The following is a 25,841-nucleotide window of genomic DNA, read 5'->3' as shown; positions in this document are numbered from 1 at the left end:
AATCCAGTACAAACAAGGTGTTAGTCTTCTGCAACTGGATTTTGGAATCTGATAAACCAGAAACATCCCCAATGTGCACATAGGTGTCTGTTTTCAATATCTGTGCGTCCTGTGAGCTTTTTGGGCCAAAATTATGAAGCATTCCCTGAAGTAGCTGCAGTTCTGGGCTCAATAGCCAACCTATTGGTAGTGAGGACAGGAACATCAGAGATCTCAGTGAGCTGCTGCTGCAATTCCTTCTCCAGGTCCCCATTAGAAGAGCATTTCCATGAATTTTGCTGCTAATGGAGCCATAGAGGCTCTCACTAACCTGGGAAAGTTTTAAAAGCTCCTCAGCCAGCAGGCTGTCTGCTGAGTCCTTTTCACCTGCTGAGATGTTAAAAGGATGATTAGGGAGAGAAAAAAACCCACTATGACAGACAAGCAAACAGAATTTTTCAAGCCATCTTGTCATAACGCATTAAGGAGTGTTGATTTATGATTATAAAGGCATCAAATAAATGTTTAGCACCATGGCTGGTGCCAAATGTGAATAATTGCAGAGAACAAGTGGAAACGGTGAACACGAGTCGTGTTCCAAGCAGCTGCTCCTTGCTCCCTCCTTCAGCTGCCTTGTGTTTCCTGCAGCCATCTGAAATTTTCTCCTGCTGTCATGCTCAGACAGACATACACAAAAACTATGGTACACCTGAAGACAAGACTGTTAATTAAAGCTGTCTGGTTCTGCCCCAGAAGTGAGAGTAGAGACAGGTTCATGCAGCTGGGATGTACAAATCTTTCAGGGCGCACAAGTGCAGGTGCTCACACAGACATGGCATCCCATGGGAAGCATTGCCCAGGGTAGCATGAACCTGTGTCAGCGCTTGCTGTGCTCAGGGAAATTCACCCTGCCTTTTGTTGGTGTGAAGAAGCAGAACTTCCCTTCACAGGGAAGAGAGAGACTCCCTTGATAATTGGGAGTGGACAAAAAAACACGTGTGTCAGCCTTGATGACTTTCAGGAGGACAAATATTACATATACAATACAGTACAATATTACATATACAATTTCCATTGTTGGTAAAGCAGTTGTAAAATGATATAGAGCTGCTTTTCCCCAAAAGTGAAGAGTCAAGGTACTCAGCAAGGACTGTTATGAAACCAGACATGGAAACAGAAGCCTCAATTCCATCCTTTTCACTCTTGCATCTACTCAGCTTTAGTCATTGACAGGCCAAAAAGGGGCAATTATGATGTTTTTGTTTCAACTCTAGTTTATTATAGCCACAGTTCTTCCCTCCTGCATCCAACCTATTCCCTGTGGTTAAGCTACTGTGTATTTTTCAGAAATCCCTCAAATCTTGCAATTGTTGGAAGACTCACCCTGTGTCTCAGCAAGGCTTAAATAATATACCAACATTATTTTTGATTGTGTACCTTATTTTTAGCCTGAATGCATTTGTTCTAGCAGTTGAGCAGAGGGTATTTCCCAAGACAGGAGACAAACTTTTGTCAAAACACTGTAAATTACAGAGAGCAAGGTTCAACAGAGGAAAAACAGGAGTAGAGACTTGTTAAGAGACTTGTTAAGAGGCCAGACTTGTGCCAGCACATGCAGAATGTTTCTTACTTAGAGGCATAAGAAAAGTTTTGTTTTCATGGTCCTGCAGCTTTTCTCACCTAATGCCTTGCCAACCCTCAACTGGTGCAGGCATCTGGTAGGTGTTCCCCCTCCTCCGTGGTCTCTGTGATCAGAGAGCAGCAGCAACACCTCCACAGAGGGATTCACGCTGGGAGGGGATGGGTTACCCTCTGGGGGTATCTGCCTTTCTCCTCTGATCACAAAGGGAGCCTGAAACAGGACAGGTGGGCAGGCTGATCTTGGGCATTCAGGGATCTGATCAGCCCTGGCTTTTCTTGCATGCTGAGTCTTGGAGCTCAAAGGGTTTCTTTCTTGGCAGGTCTGATTTCCACGACTTCACGGCAGCTGGATCGAGAATACAAGGCTGAACATATCCTAGAGGTGGGTAATGATGATTGTAATTAGCTTTATTTACCTACAAGTGTATTAAGTCCTCAAAGGGTTTTCCTTGCAAGTTGGAGCACAGAGAAAGAATCTCATCCCATCAGCTCCCAACTGCTGGGAAACTTAATTAAATGGTGTGTGTTAACCCCAGAGACAGCTGCAGCAGTACTGCAGGGTTTATTATTTTCTTGCTGAGGACTGGAGCAAAAGTTCTGTTCTGGAAGCTGTGGGAATGCAGGAAGAGGACTGGAACTGTCCTCTAGCAGGGTAGTTTATACATCATGGGGGAAAGAACAAGCCAGAGAAACCCACCCTTGTTTATCCCATTGTATCAGATATTGCTGTGTAGCTTTGCTCACCAGCACCCATCCTCAGCTGCTCACAGCTGTAAGTATTCCCATCAGAGGGATCTGGAGGTTTTTGAGCCTATCAGGGTCTATCATTTCTGTCTGCAATGCAACATGCTGGGAGCATGCACAGGCAGGGCAGGGTGAGGACGGCTGGTACCTGGCCAAGCCATGGCAGTACAGATGTTTTGAGATCTCTAATCTGTGTGTGATCTCTAAAGACCAGCCTGACCTACTGCCCAGAGCAGCTGGAGGCAGGAGCCCTGCAAACTCACCCCCCTGTGCATGGACAGGCCCTGCACACTGCCAGACACAGCCACCAGGCTTTGCCCTGCAGAGAGGAGCAGTGCCTCTGAAAATGTTGAGATACAAATGCAGACCCACACAAAACCCCGTAGCTGAGTCCTTGCCCACCAGGCTGGAGGCTGGCTGGTCACACTCTGGGTCACCTGAGAGCCCCTGTCACCTACTCCCTTTGCTTGCTGACAGGTGGCCGTCTCTGACAACGGAGAGCCAGCCCTGAAGTCCACCAGCAGAGTCGTGATCCAAGTCCTGGATGCCAATGACAGCCCTCCCAGTTTCCCCCACAAGCTGTTCATGGTGCAGCTCCCCGAGAGAGAGGCCTCAGAGACCCCACTGCCGGTGTACAGGCTGATCGCTTCCGACCGCGACCAGGGCCAGAACAGCCAGATCACCTACACCATCGAGGAGGAGGAGGAGGGCATCTTCACCATCAACCCCACAACTGGCACAGTCTTCTCCAGGAAAGCTTTTCCTGCCTCCGAGTACAACATACTCACGGTGAGAGGAGAGGGAAGCACAAAGAGCTGATGGGGAGAGACAGGCGGAGGGGGAAAGAGAGAAAGGGGTTCAGAAAGAGAAAAGATTAAAGAGATGGAGAGAATGCAGCATTGGAGAGGAGGAGAACTTGAATAAGGCAAATGTGTTAAGAGGGAGAGAAAGTGGGAGGGAATGGTAGGAAATGCAGAAGGTGGGAAGCTATTAAAAATGGACAATAAATTTAAAATTAACTGTCCAACCTACCTTCCGAGAGGAATACAGTGATCCATGGTTCTATACGGATGTGGACCCAAACCTGAGCAGTCTTTGTGTTCCATCTTGCCTCTGTATGGCATTCTGATCAGGCCGTGGATCTTGGATATGGGTTCAAAGCCTTCCCACAATCTGTGGGTCCTTGCAGACAAGACTTGTGATCCAGGTCTCTGCTATGGATAGAGCTTGGCAGATTTACTTGACAGTAAAGAGGAATTTGGGTTGCATGGCTCTGCCTTGGAAGCAGCCAGAGCATGGCCCACTGCCTCAGCATTTGTTTTGTGGGATTTTGGGCACACTGGGAGCTGAAACTTTCCATGGAGCTCCCATGAGATAACTCAGCTTTCTCCCTGGGTGCACATGCCTTTCTCTGCAGGTCAAGGCCACGGATGGTGGCAGCCCCCCGCTCTCCTCCCATGTGAGGCTCCACATCAGCTGGGTCGCCCGGCCCGGCCCTTCCTCAGAGCCTCTGGCTTTTGATGAGCCCCACTTCAACTTCGCCGTGATGGAAACAGATCCTGTGAACCACATGGTGGGAGTGATCAGCATCGAGATGGGCCCCAGCCAAGTGTGGTTTAATATCACAGGTGAGGCACAGAAATCAGAGCAGTGTCCGTGAGCGTTTGCTTCGGCTCCCTTGGCTTTCAGCGCTCACATGCCTGAGCTAATGGAATTGTTTGCTTTAGGTGTAGGTGAGCTACAGGGAAAGCTTTCTCACAGGCACAAGAGGTTTAAACAGCCATTAGACAAAGCTGCCCATCCAAGGCCTCTGGTGCCAAGTGCAATTACCCAACACACTTTTTTAATGGCAGTCTGGAACTTGCCTGTGTTTGAGGTGTTCTCCGATGTCGCACGAAAGGCAGGGCATGCCAGTGCCAGCTCCTCCTAGGAATCAAGTGACACTGCTGGTTTTGTTAAAACTGCCTGCAAGGATCCAGGTGTGTGGCTTAGTGTTACAGATACCCCCCGTATCTCTCTCCATGTTGAGTCTTGAGCAGGGAATGGAGAAGGAAGCATTCCTCAAAGACTTGGTCTGCCCCAACTTGTGGGGCTCTCCCTTCCTCCTCACCACATCCCAGGGGTGATTTAGACATGGAATGTGGAACTCTAGGGCCTCCTTCAAGACACAGGATTCAGAGGGGACGTGGGCTGTCACCCCAGGGGACTCTCCAGGCAGCATGTGCAGAACTGGTCCTACCAACAAGGGCCAATTGTGCTCATGTAATTTGATGTTTTGAAGTGGTGCCCCAATCTACCTTGCACAGCCTTTCCCCCTGGTACTGCCTGCAGGGCCTGCCCTTTTCAGACAAAGCCTTAATTGGGCAAGTAAATAGTTTTTCCCTTACTGTGTTAGGGTAAGGATAATGGTGTATAAATACAATTAACCAACAAGAGACACAACCCTACAAGGAGCAGACAATATCAGTGCAAGGTTTATCTGGCATTAGTAGTGTCTGCTTGGGTCTGCAGAATTAACGGTGTATTCCTCTGAACATTATCCCATTATTTCCCTGCTGAGTGCTGGAGCATAGATTGACCTCATCTTCCCCAGTTCCTAGAGCTCCAAGTGATGCTGAAGGCTCTCTTGGTTTCTATCCTGGTGGAAAAGGACAGGATTTCATTTTCCCTGCAAGGGAAGGAAAGCATCATGGTAGCTGGCAACCAAGGGGGTGATGCAGAGATCCAGGAGCCTTCAGCACCTCATTCAAAGTTTCACCTTCCCCAGACCACAATCATTCTGTCACTGGGATTGATGGAGTCTGCAAAAACTGACAAAGCAAATCATTCCTCATCTCTTTCCTTTTCTGGGCTTCTTCTTTCCGTTGGGCACTGTACACAGGGAGCTCTTCTCTCTTTTCTCAGGGAAAGACATCCATGGGTCTTTCTCCCTCTGTCTCTGCTTCCTTGTGTCTCCTTCCCAGCAGGAGAGCAGTGGTGCAGATGGCTGGTGAGCACTGCCTTCCTCCAGCAAGGGAAGAGATGTAATTTTACAACCAGAAAAGATTTTACCAGCTGGTAATAGAATAAAGCAGAATCAGAGCATCCAGTAGCCAGGAAGGAAGAACCTGAGACCTGAAATAAGTTACAGGAAACTGTTTCAGTTTCTCCGTATCTCAGAGCAGCTTTGCAGGGTTTAATGTGCAAGAGGGGCCCAACAGGCCCCAGCAAGTGAGGCATGAGAAAGGAGCTGCCATGCCAGGGCTGAGCAGCAGTAGGGTGAGGGACAGCCTTCTGCTGCTGAGCTGCTCAGGCCTGCTGTTCCTGGCCATTCTCAGCCATCTGGGTTGAGGCAACAGGCTCTGCTCACCCTGGAAGCACCGTCTGCCTCCCCAACTGTTGGAGTGTTGGGAATTCAGGGAGCTCACAGGCTCCCAGCCATGGTGATGAGGACCATTGCTGATACGCTCACAGTGTGACCTTGAATCAGAAGCCAGCAAGAGCCCTGTTCTGCCCAGCAGGTCCCTGGTCCATGCTAAGCCAGTGATGGTGCGTGGCTGGAAACCTTGTGCAAATAAATCAATGCTCAAATGGGCCTGTTGCCAATCTAGCCAGGACATCACATGCATAAGTGCATCCTTTCCCCTTCTCTCCTCCTCCTCATTTCCTCTCATTCCCCTCATCTTCCTTTTCACACTCCTTTGTCACCATCTGTGATTATCCCTTTGTCCAGCTTTGCCTTGTCCTCCCCATCTCCTGTGTGCATCCATCTATCTATCTATCTATCTATCTATCTATCTATCTATCTATCTATCTATCTATCTATCTATCTATCTATCTGTCTGTCTGTCTGTCTGTCTGTCTATCTATCTATCTATCTATCTATCCGTCTGTCTGTCTATCTATCTATCTATCTATCTATCTATCTATCTATCTATCTATCTATCTATCTATCTATCTATCTATCTGTCCATCTGTCTATCTAATCTATCTATCACATGGTGTTTTGAGTTTCCAGATTTGGAATAAACCTTACCTGTGGCACTATCCCCAGTCTGGCTGACTGTAACTGCCCTCCTGTTTCCCTTCTCCCCCGTGTCCCAGGTGGTGATGATGACATGGATTTTGACATTGAAAAGAGCACAGGCAGCATGGTCATTGCAAGACCCCTGGATGCAAGGAAGAAGTCAAGCTATAACCTCACAGTAGAAGTCACTGATGGGTCCAGTACAATCAAAACCCAGGTAATGTTTTTTTCTTTAGTGGAGACCCTGTTGAGAGGGAGGATATGCCAAAGGGAACCTTTCCTCTGGGTGTGCTGAGCTCTGGATCAGCTGCCAGGCACAGGAATGTCCTTACACTGCGATCCTCCATTACACAGTGACAGTGAAATGGAGGATCCTCCAGTACACAGATCTTATACCAAGCTAAGATTGTTTTTATGTTGTTAGAAGCACAGCTGGTCTAGGAAAGCTTGGATCTTTCCTGTTGATCCCAGGCAGCACTCGGGGACACATCCACACCACCAGCCAAACTGGGGTGGCATTTCACACACTCAGACCCCAGTTTGGTCTCAGCTGCTCAGGCTGAGTTACAACAATCTGGGACAAGGGAAGTGTGTACACGGTTAGGTCAGGTTTGGGTCTGTGTTCCCATGTCAAGGTGTGTTCCTGGGATTTGCTAGCCCAGGTACAGCCAGCACAAATCCATCTGCAAGAGGTGAGGTCAGGCCCAGGGAGTGAGTGGGGCAGCTGCAGAGATGCTGTGTGCTCTGAGTTCCCACATATAAAGTAAGTGCTGGTAAAAGGAGGCACTTCACTCTCAGGCATGTCTCTGAGCCCTGGCTAAAATGATGAGATTTTGCCCATCTTTACTACCCTAAAGAGAGGTGTTCAAGGCATGATCTTTCACTAGTCATTCTCTCCATGCATAAGAGGCAGCCAAAAATCCAGCCCTCAATGCACAGGAAGACCTAGGATGTGAGTCACCTGTCAGTAATGCTTATCACAGGGAATTCTCTGTGGGGGATGATGAGTGAGAAACTCCACCATTCCTGTGAAACGTGATGCTAACGGATGGCCACGTCTCAACTATCTTCAGGTATTGTTCCAAATAAACAAAGAAAGCCCCACCTTGCCTAGTGTGCATTCCATGCCACCTTGCATCTCATCCCCACGTTTATTTTGGCACTCAAGGCTGCTAGCAGATGTCAAGAAACCTGCTTGTGTAAAACCTCCCATGGCATGCTCAGGTTTGCTAAAGGAAGCCAATTATTACACTTGGTTGAGGCTTCCTAAGATGCAGGAGGCACATCAGTAGGAGGATCAGGACAGCCAGGGTAGGAGACCACACAGGAGAAAGCAGTGACTTCCCAGCAGGATTCAGGATTCCCAGTATGTGCTGTTCAGTGCAGAGAGGAAAACTTGGCTAAAAAGGGTATAACAGAAATTTTGCTTCTCCACACACTTGCTGCTCTTGAGATGGGCCAGACCCTCCTTTCTTTAACCAAACATCCCCTTTTGTCAGCTTTCTGTTGAGTAAATAATGGGGGTTGCTGTGTAGGCACCGGCCAGCAGCAAAGCTGGCACCACGGCTGAGCTGCTGCTGCTTTCCATGGCAGGCTGTGACTGCTTCCCCACGTGCCAAGTGCAGGCACGTTCACTCTGAATGCCTTGCCAGACTGGAGAGATTTTGAACAAGGAGAGGAAGCAAACTGAAAAACACAAAAGGGGAAAGCACAGCAGGTTTTCCTTGGGATGAAGGACAAAGGGGCTCCTCCTCATCAGAGATGGCAAAGCTCCCAGAGTTGGAAAACTGTGATGGTTATGGCACCCAAGAAGCACCCAATGTCAACATCCAAGAAGGATTGGTAGCTGAGATTTTACATGGCTGCATGTCCAGTTGCTGCCCTCACTGTGCTGTCTCCCCCACAGGCATTTATCCACGTGATTGACATCAACCAGCACCGTCCCCAGTTTCTTCAGAGCCACTACGAGGAGAGGATTCCTGAAGATACCCCCCCAGGGAGAGAAATCCTTCGAGTCAGTGCAACAGACAAGGACAAAGGAAAGGGGCTCATCTACACCATCCATGGCAGTGTGGACCCCAAAAGCACAAGACTTTTCCAGCTGGATCCAGGCAATGGAGCCCTCACAACAGCAGAAGGCTTCAGTTCCCAGCCCATGCCTCAGCACACCCTCACAGTGATGGTGAGTCCTAAACAAGCCCAACCAAGCTGAGTCCACTGGTTTGGCCAGGATATATGGGTCACTGGAGAAATTAAAAGTGGTTCTAGTCTTTGAGGGAGGACTTGTCTGGAACAATAGGGAAGAGGAAAGCAGGGTGTTAACCTTTACTATATGGCTAAATGTAGTTAACACCCTGCATTCCTCTAACCACCTTCTTTGGAGGGCCACTGGATTCTTACAAAACAAAACACAGTGTGTAATAGTTAATGTTTGCTTTCAAATTCAAGGCTGAGCTTTGGTGCTGAAACTTCAGGCTCATTCCCAGCCAAGGGGTCGGCACCATTGCAAAACACCCATCTCTGTAAGAGTGCTGATGAGGTACTCGGAAGATGATGCAGACAAGACTGGCTTGTCCCTGGGTGTGACTGTTCCTGCTCTCTCTCTCTGCCATTCAGGTACGAGACCAGGAGGTCCCCATCAAGCGGAACTTTGTCCGAGTCATCGTGCACGTGGACAGCTGCAACCTTCACCCTCCCCAGTTCAGCAGCATCCATTACGAAGCAGAAGTGCTGGACTCTGCAGCGGTGGGCACAGAGGTCATACAAGTCAGAGCCCTGGATCAGGACCAGGGAGCTAATGCTGAAATACACTACTCCCTTCAGGCAGGTGAGAGCCATGCAACAAGATGGTTTAGGTTGTGATCATACCTGCATTACCATGCTCTAACTGGTGGCCACTTGACAGCTTTCTCCTTGCAAGGAACATCAAGTGGCTGCACAGTTCTAAAATGTGATTTTCTTCCTACGCAGAAAAAATCCAGAGTGAGTAGGTAATGGCCATATTATGGATTATTAGCATCTTTTCTTAAGAAGACAGCTTAATGTTGAGTCACTAGTCAAAGAAAAATAGTGACTGGATGAGTTAGAACAGCCTAAAATCTGATCCTCTTTTTCCATGGGAACTATTCAGTTGTTAGGCAAAAGTACTCCCAATTCCCACAGGAGTCATCACCATTCCACTATTTCTGTCAAGAAATACATCCTCAAGGAATGGTGAGAACCCTCTCAGCATTGACTGGTGGTGGTTTTGAGTCATTCATGTTCAATGGGCAAATATTTTATCATTCACTATATAGGTTAAAACTTAAGTATTTATGTCTGTGCCACACGGCCTATTTAGCCTGTAAACTCTTTGCAGGAGACAAGCCATCCTTTGCTCCATCTTTCTCACTGCAATTTAGATCAAGGACTGAGGAATTTAATTGCTCCTGAAGTATTGGTAATTACAAGCATGACAGGGCTTGAAGGAGCTAGTACTGTCTTTTCTACCATGTTCTGCACACGAGGCAAAAGCTTCAAGCACATGCTCTGCCACCACTAAATATGCTTAAATTAGAAGGGTGTTTATCTCCAATTTACATTTTGATTGATTCAAATGTTAGCTCACAGATCTCAATGGGTTTGTTGTTCTTACAATTAAAATTATTTAGAAATGAATTAATTTCTCTCAGTAGAAGAAATAGATGTTAATCAGGTCTGCAATCAGGAGAATCTATGAAAAAGAGTTGCAGAAAACAAAGACCAGTAAGGTGTTTGCATTCTTCACTCTGTAATTTCTCTTCTTGCAGGTAATGGGGAAGGCTTCTTTAGCATCAACCCATATTCTGGAATTGTTACAGTTGCCCAGAAACTGGACCCATCCAGGCAGGAGCGATTTACTCTCATTGTAAAGGCAGAAGATCAGGGCTTTCCTCAGCTTAAAGATTCTGCTACAGTACATGTTCACATTAGACCCTCAGATCGAACCCCTCCAAAATTTCCAGAGGCTGAATACATCACAGAGATCAGTGAATCCACTGCTATTGGCTCTCCTCTGATCCAAGTTTCAGCCACAAGCTTGTCACCAGTCAGCTATGAAATAAAAGATGGAAATGGAGATGGAGTGTTCTCCATGAACTATCAATCAGGCCTTATTTCCACTCAGAAGAACTTAGATTTTGAGCAGGTGTCTTTTTACCAGTTGAAAGTCCGTGGTACCAACATGGCTGGAGCATTTATGGATGCAGTGGTGCTCATCTATGTCATAGATGAGAATGACAATGTGCCTGTCTTCGTTAAGCCTTCCTTCATTGGCTGGATCATGGAGAATGCCCCATCCCAAAGCATGGTTCTGGATGAAAGCAATGCTCCCCTCGTCACCTATGCAACAGATGCTGACCAAGACTCCAATGCTTTGCTGACCTATGAGATTTTGGAACCAGAGGCACTGAAATATTTCACCGTGGATCCCAGCACAGGGACGCTGACCAGTCGTGCTGATATAGACTATGAGCTCACCCCAGTGTTCCACTTCAGTGTACATGTGCATGACAGTGGAAGTCCCAGCTTGTTTGCATCCAAGCCTGCCAAGGTCACAATCCACGTTAAAGATGTCAATGATTCACCTCCAGTCTTTCTCAAAGACACCTATGACATTTCTATCTTGCTACCTGCCCACCCAGGGATGGAGCTTTTGTCAGTGCAGGCAAAAGATGCAGACTCGGAGGTGACCTACAGCATCGTGGAAGGGAACCTTGACAATGCTTTCCATATCCATCCACTAACAGGTCTCATCTCCATTCTTAACACAACTGGCCTGAGGAGCTACCAAGAGCTCACAGTCAGAGCTGGTGATGGCTTGTATAAGAGCACTGCTCTGGTTAAACTAAATTTAACTCGGGCACAAGGTACCAGCTTGAAATTTGAGCAAGACATATATACAGCAACTGTGATGGAGAACTCTACAGATGAGAAGACTCTAACCATTCTTGGAGTCAAAGGGTATCAGCTAAATGAACCTCTTTTCTACTCACTTTTGAATGAAAAGGAAAGGTTCAAAATGATCCAGGCCTCTGGAGTTCTTCAGACCAAGGGTGTGAAATTTGACCGCGAAATGCAAGACATGCATGAGGTAGCTGTGGAAGTGAAGGACAACAGGAAGCCACCAAGAGTGTCCCAAGCCACAGTCAGAGTTTATGTAGAGGATGTCAATGACAACCCCCCACAGTTTGAGAATGTGCCATACTACGCCTCGGTGCAGGACAGCACAGAGCCAGGGGATGTCCTTTTTCAGGTGTCAGCAACGGACAAAGACATAGGGGATAATGGAGCTGTTACCTACTCATTTGCAGAGGAATACAAATACTTTTGGATTGACCCTTACCTTGGAGACATCTCGCTTAAGAGGCCTCTTGATTATCAAGCATTAAATAAATACAACCTCCGGGTCATTGCTAAGGACAAAGGAGAGCCTCCCCTGCACGCTGAAGAGGAGGTGGTGATCAGTGTGAGGAACAGATCCAACCCTCTGTTCCAGAGTTTGTACTACCGAGTGAAGGTGCCAGAAAACGTCCCCCCATACACATCTATCCTCCACATCCAGGCCCGCAGCCCCGAAGGCTTGCGCCTCATCTACAACATTGTGGAAGAAGATTCCCTGAAACTCTTCAACACCGACTTCAAAACTGGTGTCCTCACTGTCACAGGGCAGCTGGACTATGAGCTAGAGACAAAACACACATTCACTGTTAGAGCCACAGACACAGCACTTGGATCCTTCTCAGAAGCCAGAGTAGAGGTGGAGGTGGAGGACATTAATGACAACCCTCCCATATTTTCTCAGATCATTTACACAGCGTCTGTCTCGAGAGTTTGCCACCACAGACCCCTGTTGTCCAGCTCTTTGCCTCTGATAAGGATTCGGGCAGAAACAAAGTGGTCTCCTATCAGATCATGGATGATGGTTCAGATGCTGCCAAGTTCTTTAATATTGATGCCAGCACAGGGCAAATAACAACAGCTCAAGCACTTGATTATGAAACAAATCAACAGTTCCGCATGAAAGTCAGAGCTGTGGATCATGGGGTGCCTCCTCTCAGTAGCGATGCCCTGGTAATCGTAGATGTGACAGACATCAATGACAATCCCCCTGAGTTCAGCCAGCTTCAGTATGAAGCCAAGGTCAGTGAAATGGCTACGTGTGGGCACATTGTGATCAAAGTCCAGGCCCTGGACCCCGACAGTGGAGACACCTCCCGGCTGGAGTACGTGATCCTCTCGGGTAATGACAACAGGCATTTTGCCATTAACAGCACTTCTGGGATAATATCCATGTTCAACCGCTGCAAAAAGGACTTGGAGCCATCTTACAATCTCAGAGTTTCTGCTTCAGATGGAGTTTTCAAGAGCACTGTGCCTGTGTATATCAACACCACAAATGCCAACAAATACAGCCCCTCTTTCCAGCAGAATGTGTACGAGGCAGAGCTGGCAGAAAATGCTGAGATAGGAACCAAAGTGATTGAGCTGCTGGCTATTGACCCAGATGGTGGTCCATATGGCACCATAGACTACACCATCATAAATAAACTTGCCCATGAGAAGTTCTCCATAGACAATAAGGGCTGTATTGCCACACTGCAAAAACTGGACAGGGAAAATTCCACAGAGAGGGTCATTGCCATTAAAGTCATGGCCAAGGATGGGGGTGGGAAGGTGGCCTTCTGCACTGTCAAAATAATCCTTACAGATGAGAATGACAACCCACCTCTGTTCAAAGCCTCTGAATACACCCTGTCCATCCAGTCCAATGTCAGCAAAGGCTCCCCTGTCATCCAGGTACTGGCTTACGATGCTGATGAAGGTGCAAATGCAGATGTCATTTACTCTGTTGACTCTGTGGAAGATGTGGCAGAAGACCTTGTGGAGATCAATGCTGCCACTGGGGTTGTTAAGGTCAAGGAGAGTCTTATTGGTTTAGAAAATAGAGCCTTTAACTTCAAGGTGAAAGCTGAAGATGGCAGACCCCCTCACTGGAACTCCCTTGTTCCAGTGAATCTCCAGATTGTCCCCAGGGAGGTGACATTGCCAAGGTTTTCTGAGCCCCTTTATACATTCTCTGCATCTGAGGATCTTCCAGAGGGGTCAGAAATAGGGTCAGTCAAAGCTTTTGCAGAAGATCCCATTATATACAGCCTAGTGAAGGGAACCACTACAGAAAGTAACAAGGATGAGGTGTTCACATTGGATGAACAGACAGGGGCTTTGAGAATCAAAAAACCTATGGATCATGAGACCACCAAGTGGTACCAGGTTGATGTCATGGCTCACTGCTCACATCTGGAGACTGAGCTGGTCTCTCTGGTCTCTGTGAATATCCACGTGCAGGACGTGAATGACAACAGACCTGTTTTTGAGGCAGATCCCTACAGAGCATTTGTCATGGAGAACATGCCTTCAGGAACCACAGTCATCCAAGTGACAGCTAATGACCAGGACATGGGAAGTGACGGGCAGGTGACCTACAGTCTGGAAGCAGAGTCTGGCAACCTCCGTGGGCTGTTCACCATTGACGGCGAGAGCGGGTGGATCACCACCCTGAAGGAGCTGGACTGCGAGGAGCAGGAGATCTATCGCTTCTACGTGGTGGCCACTGACCACGGCAGGAAGGTGCAGCTCTCTTCCCAAACCCTGGTGGAGGTCACGGTGTCTGATGAAAACGACAACGCCCCGCAGTTCACCTCAGAGTTCTACAGGGGGTCGGTCATTGAGAACGCGGAGCCGGGGCAGGTCGTTGTCACCCTGAGCACCATCGACGCCGACATCTCCGAGCAGAACCGGCGCGTCACCTGCTACATCACCGGTGAGTTGGGCCAGACTGTGAATCTCCAGTGGGCAAGGGGAGAGTGTCATCTCGAAGTGTGGGTTTGAGACCTTGTCTTACAGGTTGCTAGTACAGAAATAATGTTACACTGACAGTCCTGTCAGAAACAGGAGATGAAGGCTGAGCTCTGTCATGAGCTAGACTCAAATGAATCTGGGGAATACAAAACCCTTTAGTAACTGCAGTGGGTTGATCATTAAAATATGAATGATCATTAAAATAACTATCTCACCACTGAATTGACCTATTTCTCTGGGAATAAATAAGATACATATAAGTAATTATATATAACTGCAGTGGGTTGATCATTAAAATATGAATGATCATTAAAAATAACTGTCTCACCACTGAATCGTCCTATTTCTCTAGAAATTAATAAATAAGATACATGTAAGCAATTACGCTGTACTGTAGAAATATTTATTTACACTTTCTTAACAGAGGAATATTTAAGACAGTGTAATTGTAATAGCTATTCAAAGGACAGGAGAGGCAGTACAGCAGCAAGGAAGATTTTTCTCACACAGATACTGTGATCTGTATTTAAGTTCTTTGACCCAGCTATTTCTCTTGCCAGCACTGCAGACAGTTTATACATCACATATATACCTGTAGCCTATTTGTGTTTTTTAATAACTATGTATAACTTTTTGGTATTGTGTGTTTCCTACAAAACCACTTGGAGGCTGGCATAGTAACAAGGCTGCAGATAGTCACTCTGCACTGGGGAATATTTAAGACTATCACGTCAATCTCAGTAAAGGTTTTGGCTAACAAGAAATACTAAAGATTACTCTTGCATCCCTGAAATATCACGTGTGCCAACTAAAATTAACCACTGCTGTAAAATAACTAAAAAGTTACACTGGAATGTTTGTTTTGTATTTGCACAAGTAGAAGCTTGCTTTTATGGTATTTTTTGACCCTAAAGGGTCTTTCTAAGACCTGGGGCAGATCCTTCAAATTAAAATGTTCGTTCAGGCTCAAACGAGGACCCTTCAGGGTCAAAACATTAGGCCAGATCATGCTGCAGCCTGTTATCTATTGTTGTAACCATCTGAAACAGGGGAGGAATGCTGGTACTTTCATTTGGTTTATGGCATGCCTCGGTATTTGCAAGCCTTTGAGAGGAAAGATTTAATCCATTATGCATTAACATTTCTGCCATCTTGAACGTAGTAGTAACTTCCAAGTACTTTAAACCTGAGAGGATGCACACTTATGTTAGGGGTGAACACCTTGTGCTCTCTGCTCTGCACATAAAAACACAGATCAGACTTTACAAATAAACATGGACATGCAGCAAAAGAGAGGATTAGGTGAACACAGAGTCCAGCTTCCCCCTGTCCACATTGATTTCAAACACACAGAAACTAAATCTGGGCATAGGCTGGTGTTTCCCAGCATCAGAAGAAGAGCTAGTACAGGTGTCATAGTGCCTCCACAACCTCATCACTGCCACACAAATGAAAACAGAAAGGGAGTGAATTTAATTTATCCTACTGCGTGAGACCCTTCAGAGTCCAGCATGAACAGATTCCACAGCCAGCTCTCTTCAGTGACCCCCATTGCCTGTTGTGCCCTGGGTCAGCAGAGAGCACCAGCTCCTTCCCAGGAGAGAGGGATTTTCCTGTGGCAGCATCCAGCCCATTTAAAATCCAACATATGTAACAACAGTAGGAGCAGCATGGATCTGGTGGACCAGAGAGCCTGCCTAGTCTGGATTTACCTGTCTCTCATCATTTGGCTCTTACAGAAACAAAAAGTAGCCCCAGAAAACAAAGAAAAAATGTTAAATACCTCTACAGGTTAGAGGAAGTACAACGGTACATGGTACCATAACAGTAAGATCCAAACCATGTCTGCAGGGTGTTTACAGCTCTCAAATCCTTTTAGGAACATGCAGAAAAAAGACTGACAGGCTTTGGGAAGGTGAGACAATGTGGTTTTGAGGCAATGAATATGCACATCTGCAGAACATTACTGACTTTTCTACAGTCATTTGTTTCCTTCTGTCACTGTAATGTGCAGACAGGGAATAACTAAATTGTGCAGGGTATTTCCCAGCTGTGCAGTGAGGTTAACCAAAAGCTCCTCACCTGCTGGATATGCCACCAGTGCCCTCTCTGCATCACCAGTGTGAGTCAGAGTCATGGTATCATTTGGGTTGGGAAAGACCTCTAGGAGCATCCAGGTCCTTCAGGTCTCCTAAGGAGCATCAGTGGACACACCTGTATTCTGTTTCCTTACCCCTTCTGATTTTCAGCACTTAGTAAATGCCTTTTTTACTTGCTTCCTGCCCCCCTCTAGAAGGAGACGTACTGGGACAGTTCACAGTTGATCAAATTGAGGGCGAGTGGACAATTTCTTCCAAGAAGCCTCTGGACAGAGAAGATACAGAGAAATATCTCCTCAAGGTTATGGCTTCTGATGGGAAATTTCAGGCTACCACTGAAGTGGAAATTTTTGTACTGGATATCAATGACAATAGCCCTGAGTGTGGCCAGGTAAGACATCTGTTCTGGGACATCAGGGGCATAAAGGGAGATCCTGGGAGGGAAAGAGCACAATAGAAAAAAAGAAAGAACAGGCAGAGCATGTTAAAGGATTTGGCTTGTCATAATTCTTCTCACACGATCCTGTTGCTTTGATTATGCTTAACAATTTTAATTAAGCAGCATGTCAAGCAAGAATATTAAATCTAGCCTCCAAGCATGTTTGCCAGCAGCAAGTGAGAGCCTAAGCATTATGAAGAGTAATTTTTGGAGATAAACAATGCCAGGAAGCCTCCTGGGAAGGGGCATGTAAATTACTGAGTTTTATATCCTGCTAAGCTGGGAGATTCCCATCAGGAGGTTTGTTGCTGTAGAGAGCTGATTGCTGGTGTGGACGTCACCCGTGGTGAGAACGAACAGAGGTGGTTACTTCCCAAAGGAGATTCAAAGGCTTGTGTGAAATGAGCTCACTTGTCCCAGTCCACACCCCAGCAGCCAAGAATGGGAGGCACATTGTGTTCACCTATAAAACACAGAGTTTATCCTCTGTGAAGCTTCTGTGGGTCTGTTCTCCCTCCACATGGGGTGGAGGTACTTTGGAGACGGCTCAGATGCCAATGATTTCTTCTGTCCTGGCCAGATACTTTACACTGGGAGAGTCTCTGAAGATGCTGGGCCGGGTCTTTTAATTTTGAAGATATCAGCAAGTGACCCTGACGTGGGCAGCAATGCCCAGATCACCTACAGCCTGCACGGCCCTGGTGCTGAGGAGTTCCGGCTGGGCCCGCACACAGGTGAGAGCAGGGCTGCTTTCATCCTCTTCCTCACCCTCCCCTGAGAAATGCAAGCTCCCAGCATGGCTTAACACTTACCTCCTCTTGAGAAACACAAAGAGCTGTTTATTCCAGCTGTCCCAAGCTAGGAAGGAATGGCCACAGCAGAGAGGAGAGGGAGTTCTACATCATCCTGATTGCTCTGTCTGTTCTTTTGAAATGAAGAGCAGACACTATTGCTAGCAGCCAGGTCTCAAGGAGGAAAGAGCAGCAAGTATTTGGCTTCAGCCAAAGACACAAGTTCTAAATCCCAAAATACCTCTTACTGTGTCTTGGTCAGTGTATTTACCCAGACTTGATGATCATTCTAGAGATTGCTTGGGTTCATTTCATTGCAGAAAGCTCAGTGCAGTGGAGTTTAGAAGTACAATTTATTTCTGAACAGTTTTATCCCATGATGGCATCCCTTGGATGAAGTTCATCTGAACTTGCAGGACTGCCCATGCAAAGCCTTGCCAGGGCCCTGGCTGGCAACGATCTGAGGATAGCCCTGAGCAATGTGGCATGGACACATCACCACTATTAACTCAATTATTGTCTCCCACGGTTCATCCAGGAGAACAGCTGAACCTCTCTGAGGTCTTGTAGGCTGCAGCTGTGATTGCTGGAGACACGAGCACCTCCTGTTCTTTCCCACAGGGGAGCTGACCACATCTGCACCCCTGGACCGTGAGCAGAAGCCCGTGTACCACCTCGTAGCCAAAGCCACTGACGGCGGGGGCCGTTCGTGCCAGGCAGATGTGACACTGATCATTGAGGACACCAATGACAACGCTCCGAGGTTCTTCCCCAGCCACTGCGCCGTGGCCGTCTTTGATAACACCACAACCAAGACACCCATCGCTGTGGTTGCTGCCAGGGACCTTGATGAAGGTGAGTCAGAATGGGATTTATGTGTTGGTAGAGTTCATCTTTCATTCTGAATAGAAGCCTTTGAAACCTAGGGAAGTGCTACAGCAATGGGCTTAGATGATTGAATCTTGGCGAAGATGTGCCTGGATCTCATTGCTGACATATTCTTGACTACTGGGCTGGCATCAGCATTTTTGTGACCCTATTGGGAGCACAGTATCTGTAGAAACATGCAGACCTTCTTTGAGAATATGCTCAGTGACTGTGGCTGTGATGCACAGCACAAACTGTGACGCAGGGATCCAAACTGGACAGAAACTTGTTCAGAGGTGGGGACTGAGAATGAGTGTAATAAAGGAAAAAAGGAGCTTTAGATATGGGTGGTGTAGGTAATATGGATGGAGAGGTCCTCCCGAAAACACAGAGATTCTCCGAAGTATAGGTAAGGCTCCTAAGAAAGGAACTTTCAATAAACCTCTCCAGCAGAGGCTGGATCATATTTATCTTCTTTGGAAGCAGATATGAAGAGAAATTACATTTGAAAACAAGGTAATTAAAAATGAGGAACAGTAGTCAATGCAGACAGCTGACACTGGTGGATAATGGTGAGGGCTGGCTAGATGACTGAACCTGCAGATGGGCAGGGGCACACTTAAAGTTTGTATGATGTTCATACAGCCTCCATTTATCCTGGGAATTGAAGATCATTCTGTTCATGTAGTCCTAATGCATTATAAATGACTAAACCCAGCAGCATCCCTACCCATGAATTACTGCAGCCTGTCTGTTTCCCTTCCAGGTCTCAATGCTGAGGTGGTCTATTCTCTGTCTGACTCTGCCAATGGGCACTTTTCAATTGAGGAAACCACGGGGGTGATCCGGCTGGAAAAGCCCCTGAAGGACTCCCAGCACTCAGCATTTGAGCTGACAGTCTGTGCCACCGACCGGGGCAGCCCGCAGCCCCTCTCTTCCCTCGGCACTGTCACTGTCTCTGTTGTGGATCTCAATGAGTACCTGCCTGTTTTCCTGGCCCCTGAGTACGTGGCCATGGTGAAAGAAGATGTGGCTGTTGGTACCGAGGTCCTCAACTTGTCAGTCCTGACAAGGGACAATGCAGAAAACACAGAGATCAAGTATGAAATTGTGAACGGCAATGACCACGGGAAATTTCAGCTCAACTCAAACACAGGTAAAATGATCCTGTGCCCGAGCAGGTCCAGGATGATCCAACATCAAAGGATGTCTTTGTGTGCATCTTCTCTGGTTCTTCCCCATTTGGCTCCCACTTCTGCTTACCTCTGTCTTTACACATCATAAGGGTAGGAAATAAGTCTTCTTTTCTACTTCAAATTTTACTGTCCACATCACTTAAGTAGTGATCCAAATCTTACTGAAACCAATGGAAAGATTCCTCCTACATGTATGAGACCTGAGACAGGCCCATGTGAGTCAGGGATACATGGAGAACAGGATGAGAAAATTTTCCCACTTCAAAATTCAGGAGAAAGTGTTTTCATTTAAAAAGTCTTTCCATCAAGGAAAAGTCTTCCACGAGGAACCTGCTGCCCAGGGTAACAGGCAGCTTTATTGAGTAGCACTCAATGAACATGGATAATAGTACCCTAACTATGGGCAGGTGTTGAGCCATGATTGCCAGCCAAATAAAGCCCTATTCTGTTTGCACAGAGATGTGATAAGAGCTGTTATCAGAAGGCCAGTGCTAACTCCCTGAAACGAGCCCTTGGCTGCATCAGCAATGGCCTTCTGCCCTCGGCTGTAACATCCTCATCAGTGGCTCCTCAGCCTCTCTGGTCACAAGGCTCTTGCTAATTCTTCCACATCAAGGGGGTCGAAGTTAGGTCAACTACACTGTTTCAGCTGGCAGTTTGGCAGTTGCGTTGGCATGTCTGCAGTATTCCAAGAAATCCCATGTGCCGTTCATTTGAAGTATTTTCTGTCCTTTCCTCCCCATCTCCCAATGTAGGTGCCTTATACATCAATGGGAGCCTGGACTTTGAAGCAAGTCACGAGTATTACCTGTCCATTGAGGGCACGAGGAAGGGCTCAGCCTCTCTCAGTGATGTGACCATGGTGGTGATCAACATAACTGACATTAATGACCACGCACCAGAGTTCATCCAGGATCCCTACTCCACTGACATTCGGGAGGATGCTGCCATTGGAGAGATCATCCTCACGGTATGACTGAACCACGCCAGCTGTCTTTACCTCTGCTTTATTTGTGCTATGCAATATTCACTCCTCTTGTGCACTTTTCTTTTCCTTGGACACAGTGACCTCAGTGGGCTTGTGGCATTCAGCATCTAAGGTTAAAGCATGACTTTTAAAAAGGATGATTGGCGGAATTCCTGAAACTCCACAGGCATGGAGAACACTTTGCCTTATAAGACACCTTTAAGTGAAAATTAAGGGCTTAGGAGCTTTGAGAACATCCCAAGAAAACAAAAATGCCTGAAAAAGGACCATGCCCTTGTGGCCTGGGGAAGGCAGAGGCTCACCTGGGCAGAATAGCAGAGTCCAAGGTGATGTGGAGTTCCCTGTCCAGCCTATAACCATCACAGGGGTGGTAAAGTCAGGAAAGGGATGAGGAGAAAGCTGAGGAAACTATGTTGTCTTGAAAAAACTATTGGATGACACTTATTTGAAGTACCTTCCTTTCCCCCTTCTCATTTGAGACAAGCTCCAACCAATACCCTAAAATGAGAAAGTACTCCCATTTCTCCATGGCATCCTTTTTGGCCCAAGGATCCTAGTGGTTTGTTTTTTTTTCCTCCAAACAGGTGTCAGCTGATGACTTGGATGGGTCCATGAACAATCAGATCACATATTCCATTGTGGAAGGGAACCCACTGGGACACTTTGCCATTCAACCCAAAAATGGGCAGATCAGCATTGCCAAGCATCTGGACAGGGAGGAGGTGAGCTCAGGAAAATGAGAGTGGGAAGGCTGAAACAGATGTGCCCAAAAAGACTGAGGGAGAACAGCTTCCTCAGCTACCTCCTGTTTTCTGAATTATTTACTCATAATATTGTAGGTAGAAGACAAGGCATTCATTTGTTTTCTAGACTCACAGATATTGCAGTAGGAAGGCTGGGCTTTAGGAAAGGCAGTATAGAATCATAGAATGGTTTGGATTGGGAGGGACTTTGAGGATCATCTAGTTCCAACCCCTTCCATAGTCAGAGACACCTTCCACAGCTCTGAGTTTTGGTCTCAATATTGAGAATGTTGGTTGTGGAAACCAACATGGTTGGGTTCTGCTTCTCTGCATTAGAGAAAACAGGTGTGGGGGGGGGAGAAAGGTCACCTGGACAATCTCTCATTCATAAAACAGCAGCAGCTTGTCTCAGCCTGCCAGAGTTGAGAAGCCTTTGGATAACACTCTGAGGCACATGATGGAATTCTTGGGATGTCCTGCGCAGGAACAGGAGAAGATCCTGATTGGTCCCTTCCAACCCAGCTTATTGTGTGATTGTATGGTTCTTAAACAACTATTGGCAGGTGTTTGCCCAGCTTAGTTTCATCCATCTTTGCCAAGTTTCTCTTTTCTGCAACTGTTGTGAGGTTGATTTAGTTTAGCAATGAGCTTTGAGTGAGATTTATGGATGGAGAGCCTTAGCCAAAGGCAAAGCTGTTGTGGCCATGGTGCATGACCTCAGGCATTTCAACAAGCTGCAGGAGAATAAAACTGTGGTGTGAAAAAGCCACCATTTTGCCCTTTCTCCAAGTAATGCTGCCCTACAAATCCTCCAGATCCCCAGTTACTCGCTGACAGTTCGAGCCACGGACAATGGCCACCCTGCTCAGTTCAGTGATGTCCCTGTGCACGTCCATGTGTCTGATGTCAATGACAACCCTCCTCGCTTCTTCCAGCTCAACTACAGTGTGGTGGTGCAGGTAAGCCAGGAGACAGTTTGTTCTCCCAGTCCCTCTCATTGCACTCAGGAACTCATTCCTAGGCTGCTGTTGGAGTAAAGTGGGGAGACAGTGATGAATCACGTTGCTGCTTTGTGCTCTGTGGGTTCTAGGGCAGGGGTGGGATTTGTTTTCCTGTCCCTGATCCAGCAGCTCCTGGGGTGCTGTAGGTTCCCCTGGGCCATTTCTCTTTGCTTGCCTTCCTCCCTCCAATAGAGTCTTTCCCCATTTCAGGAGAATGCTCCCGTGGGGACAAGTGTCCTGGAGCTGATTATGAGCGACAGAGACTCTCCAGAAAATGGACCACCCTACTCGTTCCAGATCACCCAGGGCAATGATGGGAAAGCCTTTGAAGTCACCCAAAATGGTCTGCTGGTAACATCGTCTGTCCTGAACAGAAGAGTGAAAGAACAGTACCTATTGCAAGTCCAGGTAGAGCCTGTGTTACTGTCCTGGTGTCTGAATTCCCCAGTGAGCTTAAGTAGCAATAAAATGCGATTAGCATGGCCCAGCTGAACGAAAACATCTCTGGCTTTGAAGAAATCCAATCCAGGCACAAATTTTGCAGCTTGGAGCCAGCTGCAGAGCTCATTTCTCCACACAGTCTGCCCACAAGAAGCAGGGGGCCAGCTTCTGTGTTGATAAAATCAGATAATGTGATCATGAACAATACTCTGTCAGCAGTTTCCTTAGACAGATGCTTTCCCCATAATCATTCTAGTGAATTCCAATTTAAAGTGAGACCTGGATCTGGTCCTACAAGCTTTCTCTAATTATCCTTGTCATTTAAGAAGTGGTTTCAGTTCCTCTTCAAAAAGGATTTCTATTGTTGCAGAATGAATTCATTATTTTTCAACATTATCAGTAGGGGTAGTCCATTACAAACAAAAGGATAATAACATGTAAAGTACATACTTCTTCAGTAATGGCAATTGTTGCAAAAGCTGAGTACTATTATATTACAAACCTCAATCTCTAACTGCTTAGCATTAGGGAGAAATTTATCCCATAATCTGATTATTCGCATTTTTCTGTTTGAGGTTCCTTGACTCAATGCTAGGCAGACATTGTCAGAGGTGGGACAGGGGCTTAAAGAGCCTGGAAGGTGAGCGAATGTGTTGATGTGCGTAACTGCTTTACAACTCTGTACACTCAGTTACGCTTGGAAGCACAAAGATTGGCAACATCACAAAAAATTATTAAGCCTAAGGAATATTCAGAGCCACTCAGAGGTGCCTCAGCTGCTGCTGAATGCACAGGGAAGTGAGCGTGACCCCACCACTAGCAGAGGGCCTCAGTCGGTCTCCAAGGCCTCATCAGTCTCCTCCATCCTTCCCTAAGGAAGGGAAGCTCCCCTTTCCCTAGGGCCTTCTGCAGGCAGAGCTCCAACACTGCTGCCAAGTTTTCCCATTCCTTCTTCACTCCCAACCTGCTGCCTGAGAGCTTCCACTCCCTGCTCCCTGAAAGGCACTCTCCTCTGCAAGAGCTCACCAGTCAGGTGAGGTGACAGTGAGTGAGTGTGTGGCTCTAACAGATCCTTCTCTTCTCCTTGCCAGGTCTCCGACAGCGGCATCCCTCCCCTCTCCTCATCTGCATTTATAAACATCCAAGTGACTGAGCAGAGCCAGTACGCGCCCTCAGCCCTTCCCCTGGAAATATTCATCACCACCAATGAGGACGCCTTCCGAGGCGGCGTTCTGGGCAAGATCCACGCCACGGACCGGGACCCCCACGACACGCTGGTGTACACTCTGGTGGCACAGGTGCCCAAGGAGGGGCTCTTCTCTGTCGGGGCTGCAGATGGGAAGATCATTGCTGGGGACAAGCTCCCCCATGGGCACTACCTTCTGAACGTGACAGTGAGTGACGGAACGTTCACAGCCACCACGAGCGTCAGTGTCCACGTGTGGTGCTTCACGCAGGAGGCCTTGGACAAGGCCGTGGTGCTGCACTTCCGACACCTCTCCCCCGAGGAGTTTGTGGGGGACCACTGGCGCAACCTGCAGAGATTTCTGGGGAACATCCTCGTCACCCGGCGCCAGAACATCCACATGGCCAGCCTGCAGCCTGCAGCTGCCTCGGATGGAGTGGATCTGCTCCTGGCTGTCGGAGAGCCACACGGCTCCTTGTATGAGCCGCGGGTGCTGGCCAGCAAGCTCACTGGGTCAGCTGGGGAGATGGACCAGCTCGTGGGGCTCCGGATGAAGAAAGCGATCCATGTGCCCTGTCATGGGTCAGACTGTGCCCACCGTGTCTGCAAGGAGACCATCCAGCTGGACCCAGGCATGATGTCCACGTACAGCACTGCCCGGCTCAGCGTCCTCACCCCGCGGCACAGCCTGGAGCAGATCTGCTCGTGCAATGGTGAGCAATCCTTCTATAAACCTGGGCATGTTGTGCTCTCCTTCAGTACAATATAGAGCACCTGGGTTTTCCATGGAATTAGGTTGCCCAGTGACCAACAGTTCTGCCCACAACTTCAAAGACTTTAAAATCTGGAAGTTTCATATAGTCTCTTTTTAAAAATTTATCTCCTGTAGCATTTAATAACAGCAACATCTGTCTCTCTGATTGGGAAAAGTCACTCATATTTAGCAGGAAATGAAAGGTCAGTGATCAGAAGTTTTTATCTGTGATCTCGTGTGTTGATCCTGGACCAAAGCACAGAATAACAAATAAATTTGAGGAAAGCCAAATAAAATATATTTGTTACACTGGTTCAAGGATACTTCAAGAAATAAGTGGAGGGAGCAGGGATCAGTGACACTAGGGCAGGAACGTAAGGGGATACCACAGAGTAATAGAAAACCTTGCTAAGGATGGAGAAATTCAAGGGTGTTGTAGACCACACTGAGGGCACCTTGAAGGACAGAAATAGCCAGGTTGGTATTTCAGGGTTGCTTCACAGTTGAGTACATAGAGGAAATACTGGGAGTTCCTGGTGGGGCTGTGGGAGATGCAGTGCAGGGATCCATGAGTTGCTGTGGACGGGACTGCTCCTGGACAGTTGTGGCTTCAGGCTAGCAAAAGAGGCAAGGCTTGATACAGTGCACAGCCTCTAAGTGCCACAGAGATGAAACCTTTCTTTCACTCTCCTTTCAGGAACAGCTGTGAGGTTTGGGGGCCACAGCTACATTTGGTACCAGCACTCCCAGGCTGGCTCCTGGCACATGCACTTTCGCCTCAAGACCCACCAGCATCACGCAGTCGTGTTCCACACCAACGGGAGCGACCACGCCACGCTGGAGGTGGGTATGGCACTGCAGGGGGACTTCTCTCACAGCTACAAAAACCTCACTCTCTCGGGGGAGGGAATCACAGAAAGAATATGCAAAAATATGTACCCTTAGTAATTTGTGAAATACAAGACTTGGGAAGCCCAAATGAGAGCCAAGCAGAGTTTGGCAATTGCTGCAACCACAACGGGAAATCATCCTCTATACATGTAAGTGCATGTGTTGGTCTCTGGTGTGACTTCTGGTGAAGTCATCAG

The 25,841-nt window shown here is 47.4% G+C and overlaps 1 protein-coding gene across 1 annotated transcript in view; it reads left to right on the top strand.

Moving 5' to 3' along the window:
• The window catches only part of FAT2 (FAT atypical cadherin 2), a 46,125-nt gene that overhangs the window by 8,446 nt on the left and 11,838 nt on the right, over positions 1 to 25,841 (top strand). Inside the window, 18 exon segments of the mRNA XM_054516450.1 lie at positions 1,941 to 2,002; positions 2,842 to 3,153; positions 3,782 to 3,992; positions 6,448 to 6,587; positions 8,277 to 8,552; positions 8,987 to 9,197; positions 10,159 to 12,210; positions 12,213 to 14,210; positions 16,542 to 16,738; positions 17,367 to 17,520; positions 18,199 to 18,432; positions 19,211 to 19,600; positions 20,396 to 20,610; positions 21,213 to 21,350; positions 22,187 to 22,330; positions 22,583 to 22,780; positions 23,905 to 24,712; positions 25,451 to 25,596. Coding sequence (XP_054372425.1) covers positions 1,941 to 2,002; positions 2,842 to 3,153; positions 3,782 to 3,992; positions 6,448 to 6,587; positions 8,277 to 8,552; positions 8,987 to 9,197; positions 10,159 to 12,210; positions 12,213 to 14,210; positions 16,542 to 16,738; positions 17,367 to 17,520; positions 18,199 to 18,432; positions 19,211 to 19,600; positions 20,396 to 20,610; positions 21,213 to 21,350; positions 22,187 to 22,330; positions 22,583 to 22,780; positions 23,905 to 24,712; positions 25,451 to 25,596 — 7,886 coding nt within the window.

The sequence above is a fragment of the Molothrus ater genome, chromosome 15 (genome assembly GCF_012460135.2).
Source record: "Molothrus ater isolate BHLD 08-10-18 breed brown headed cowbird chromosome 15, BPBGC_Mater_1.1, whole genome shotgun sequence".
NCBI classification, from domain to species: domain Eukaryota; kingdom Metazoa; phylum Chordata; class Aves; order Passeriformes; family Icteridae; genus Molothrus; species Molothrus ater.
The sequence above is the reverse complement of the archived record's forward strand: the minus strand, read 5'-3'. Positions and strand labels throughout refer to the sequence as shown.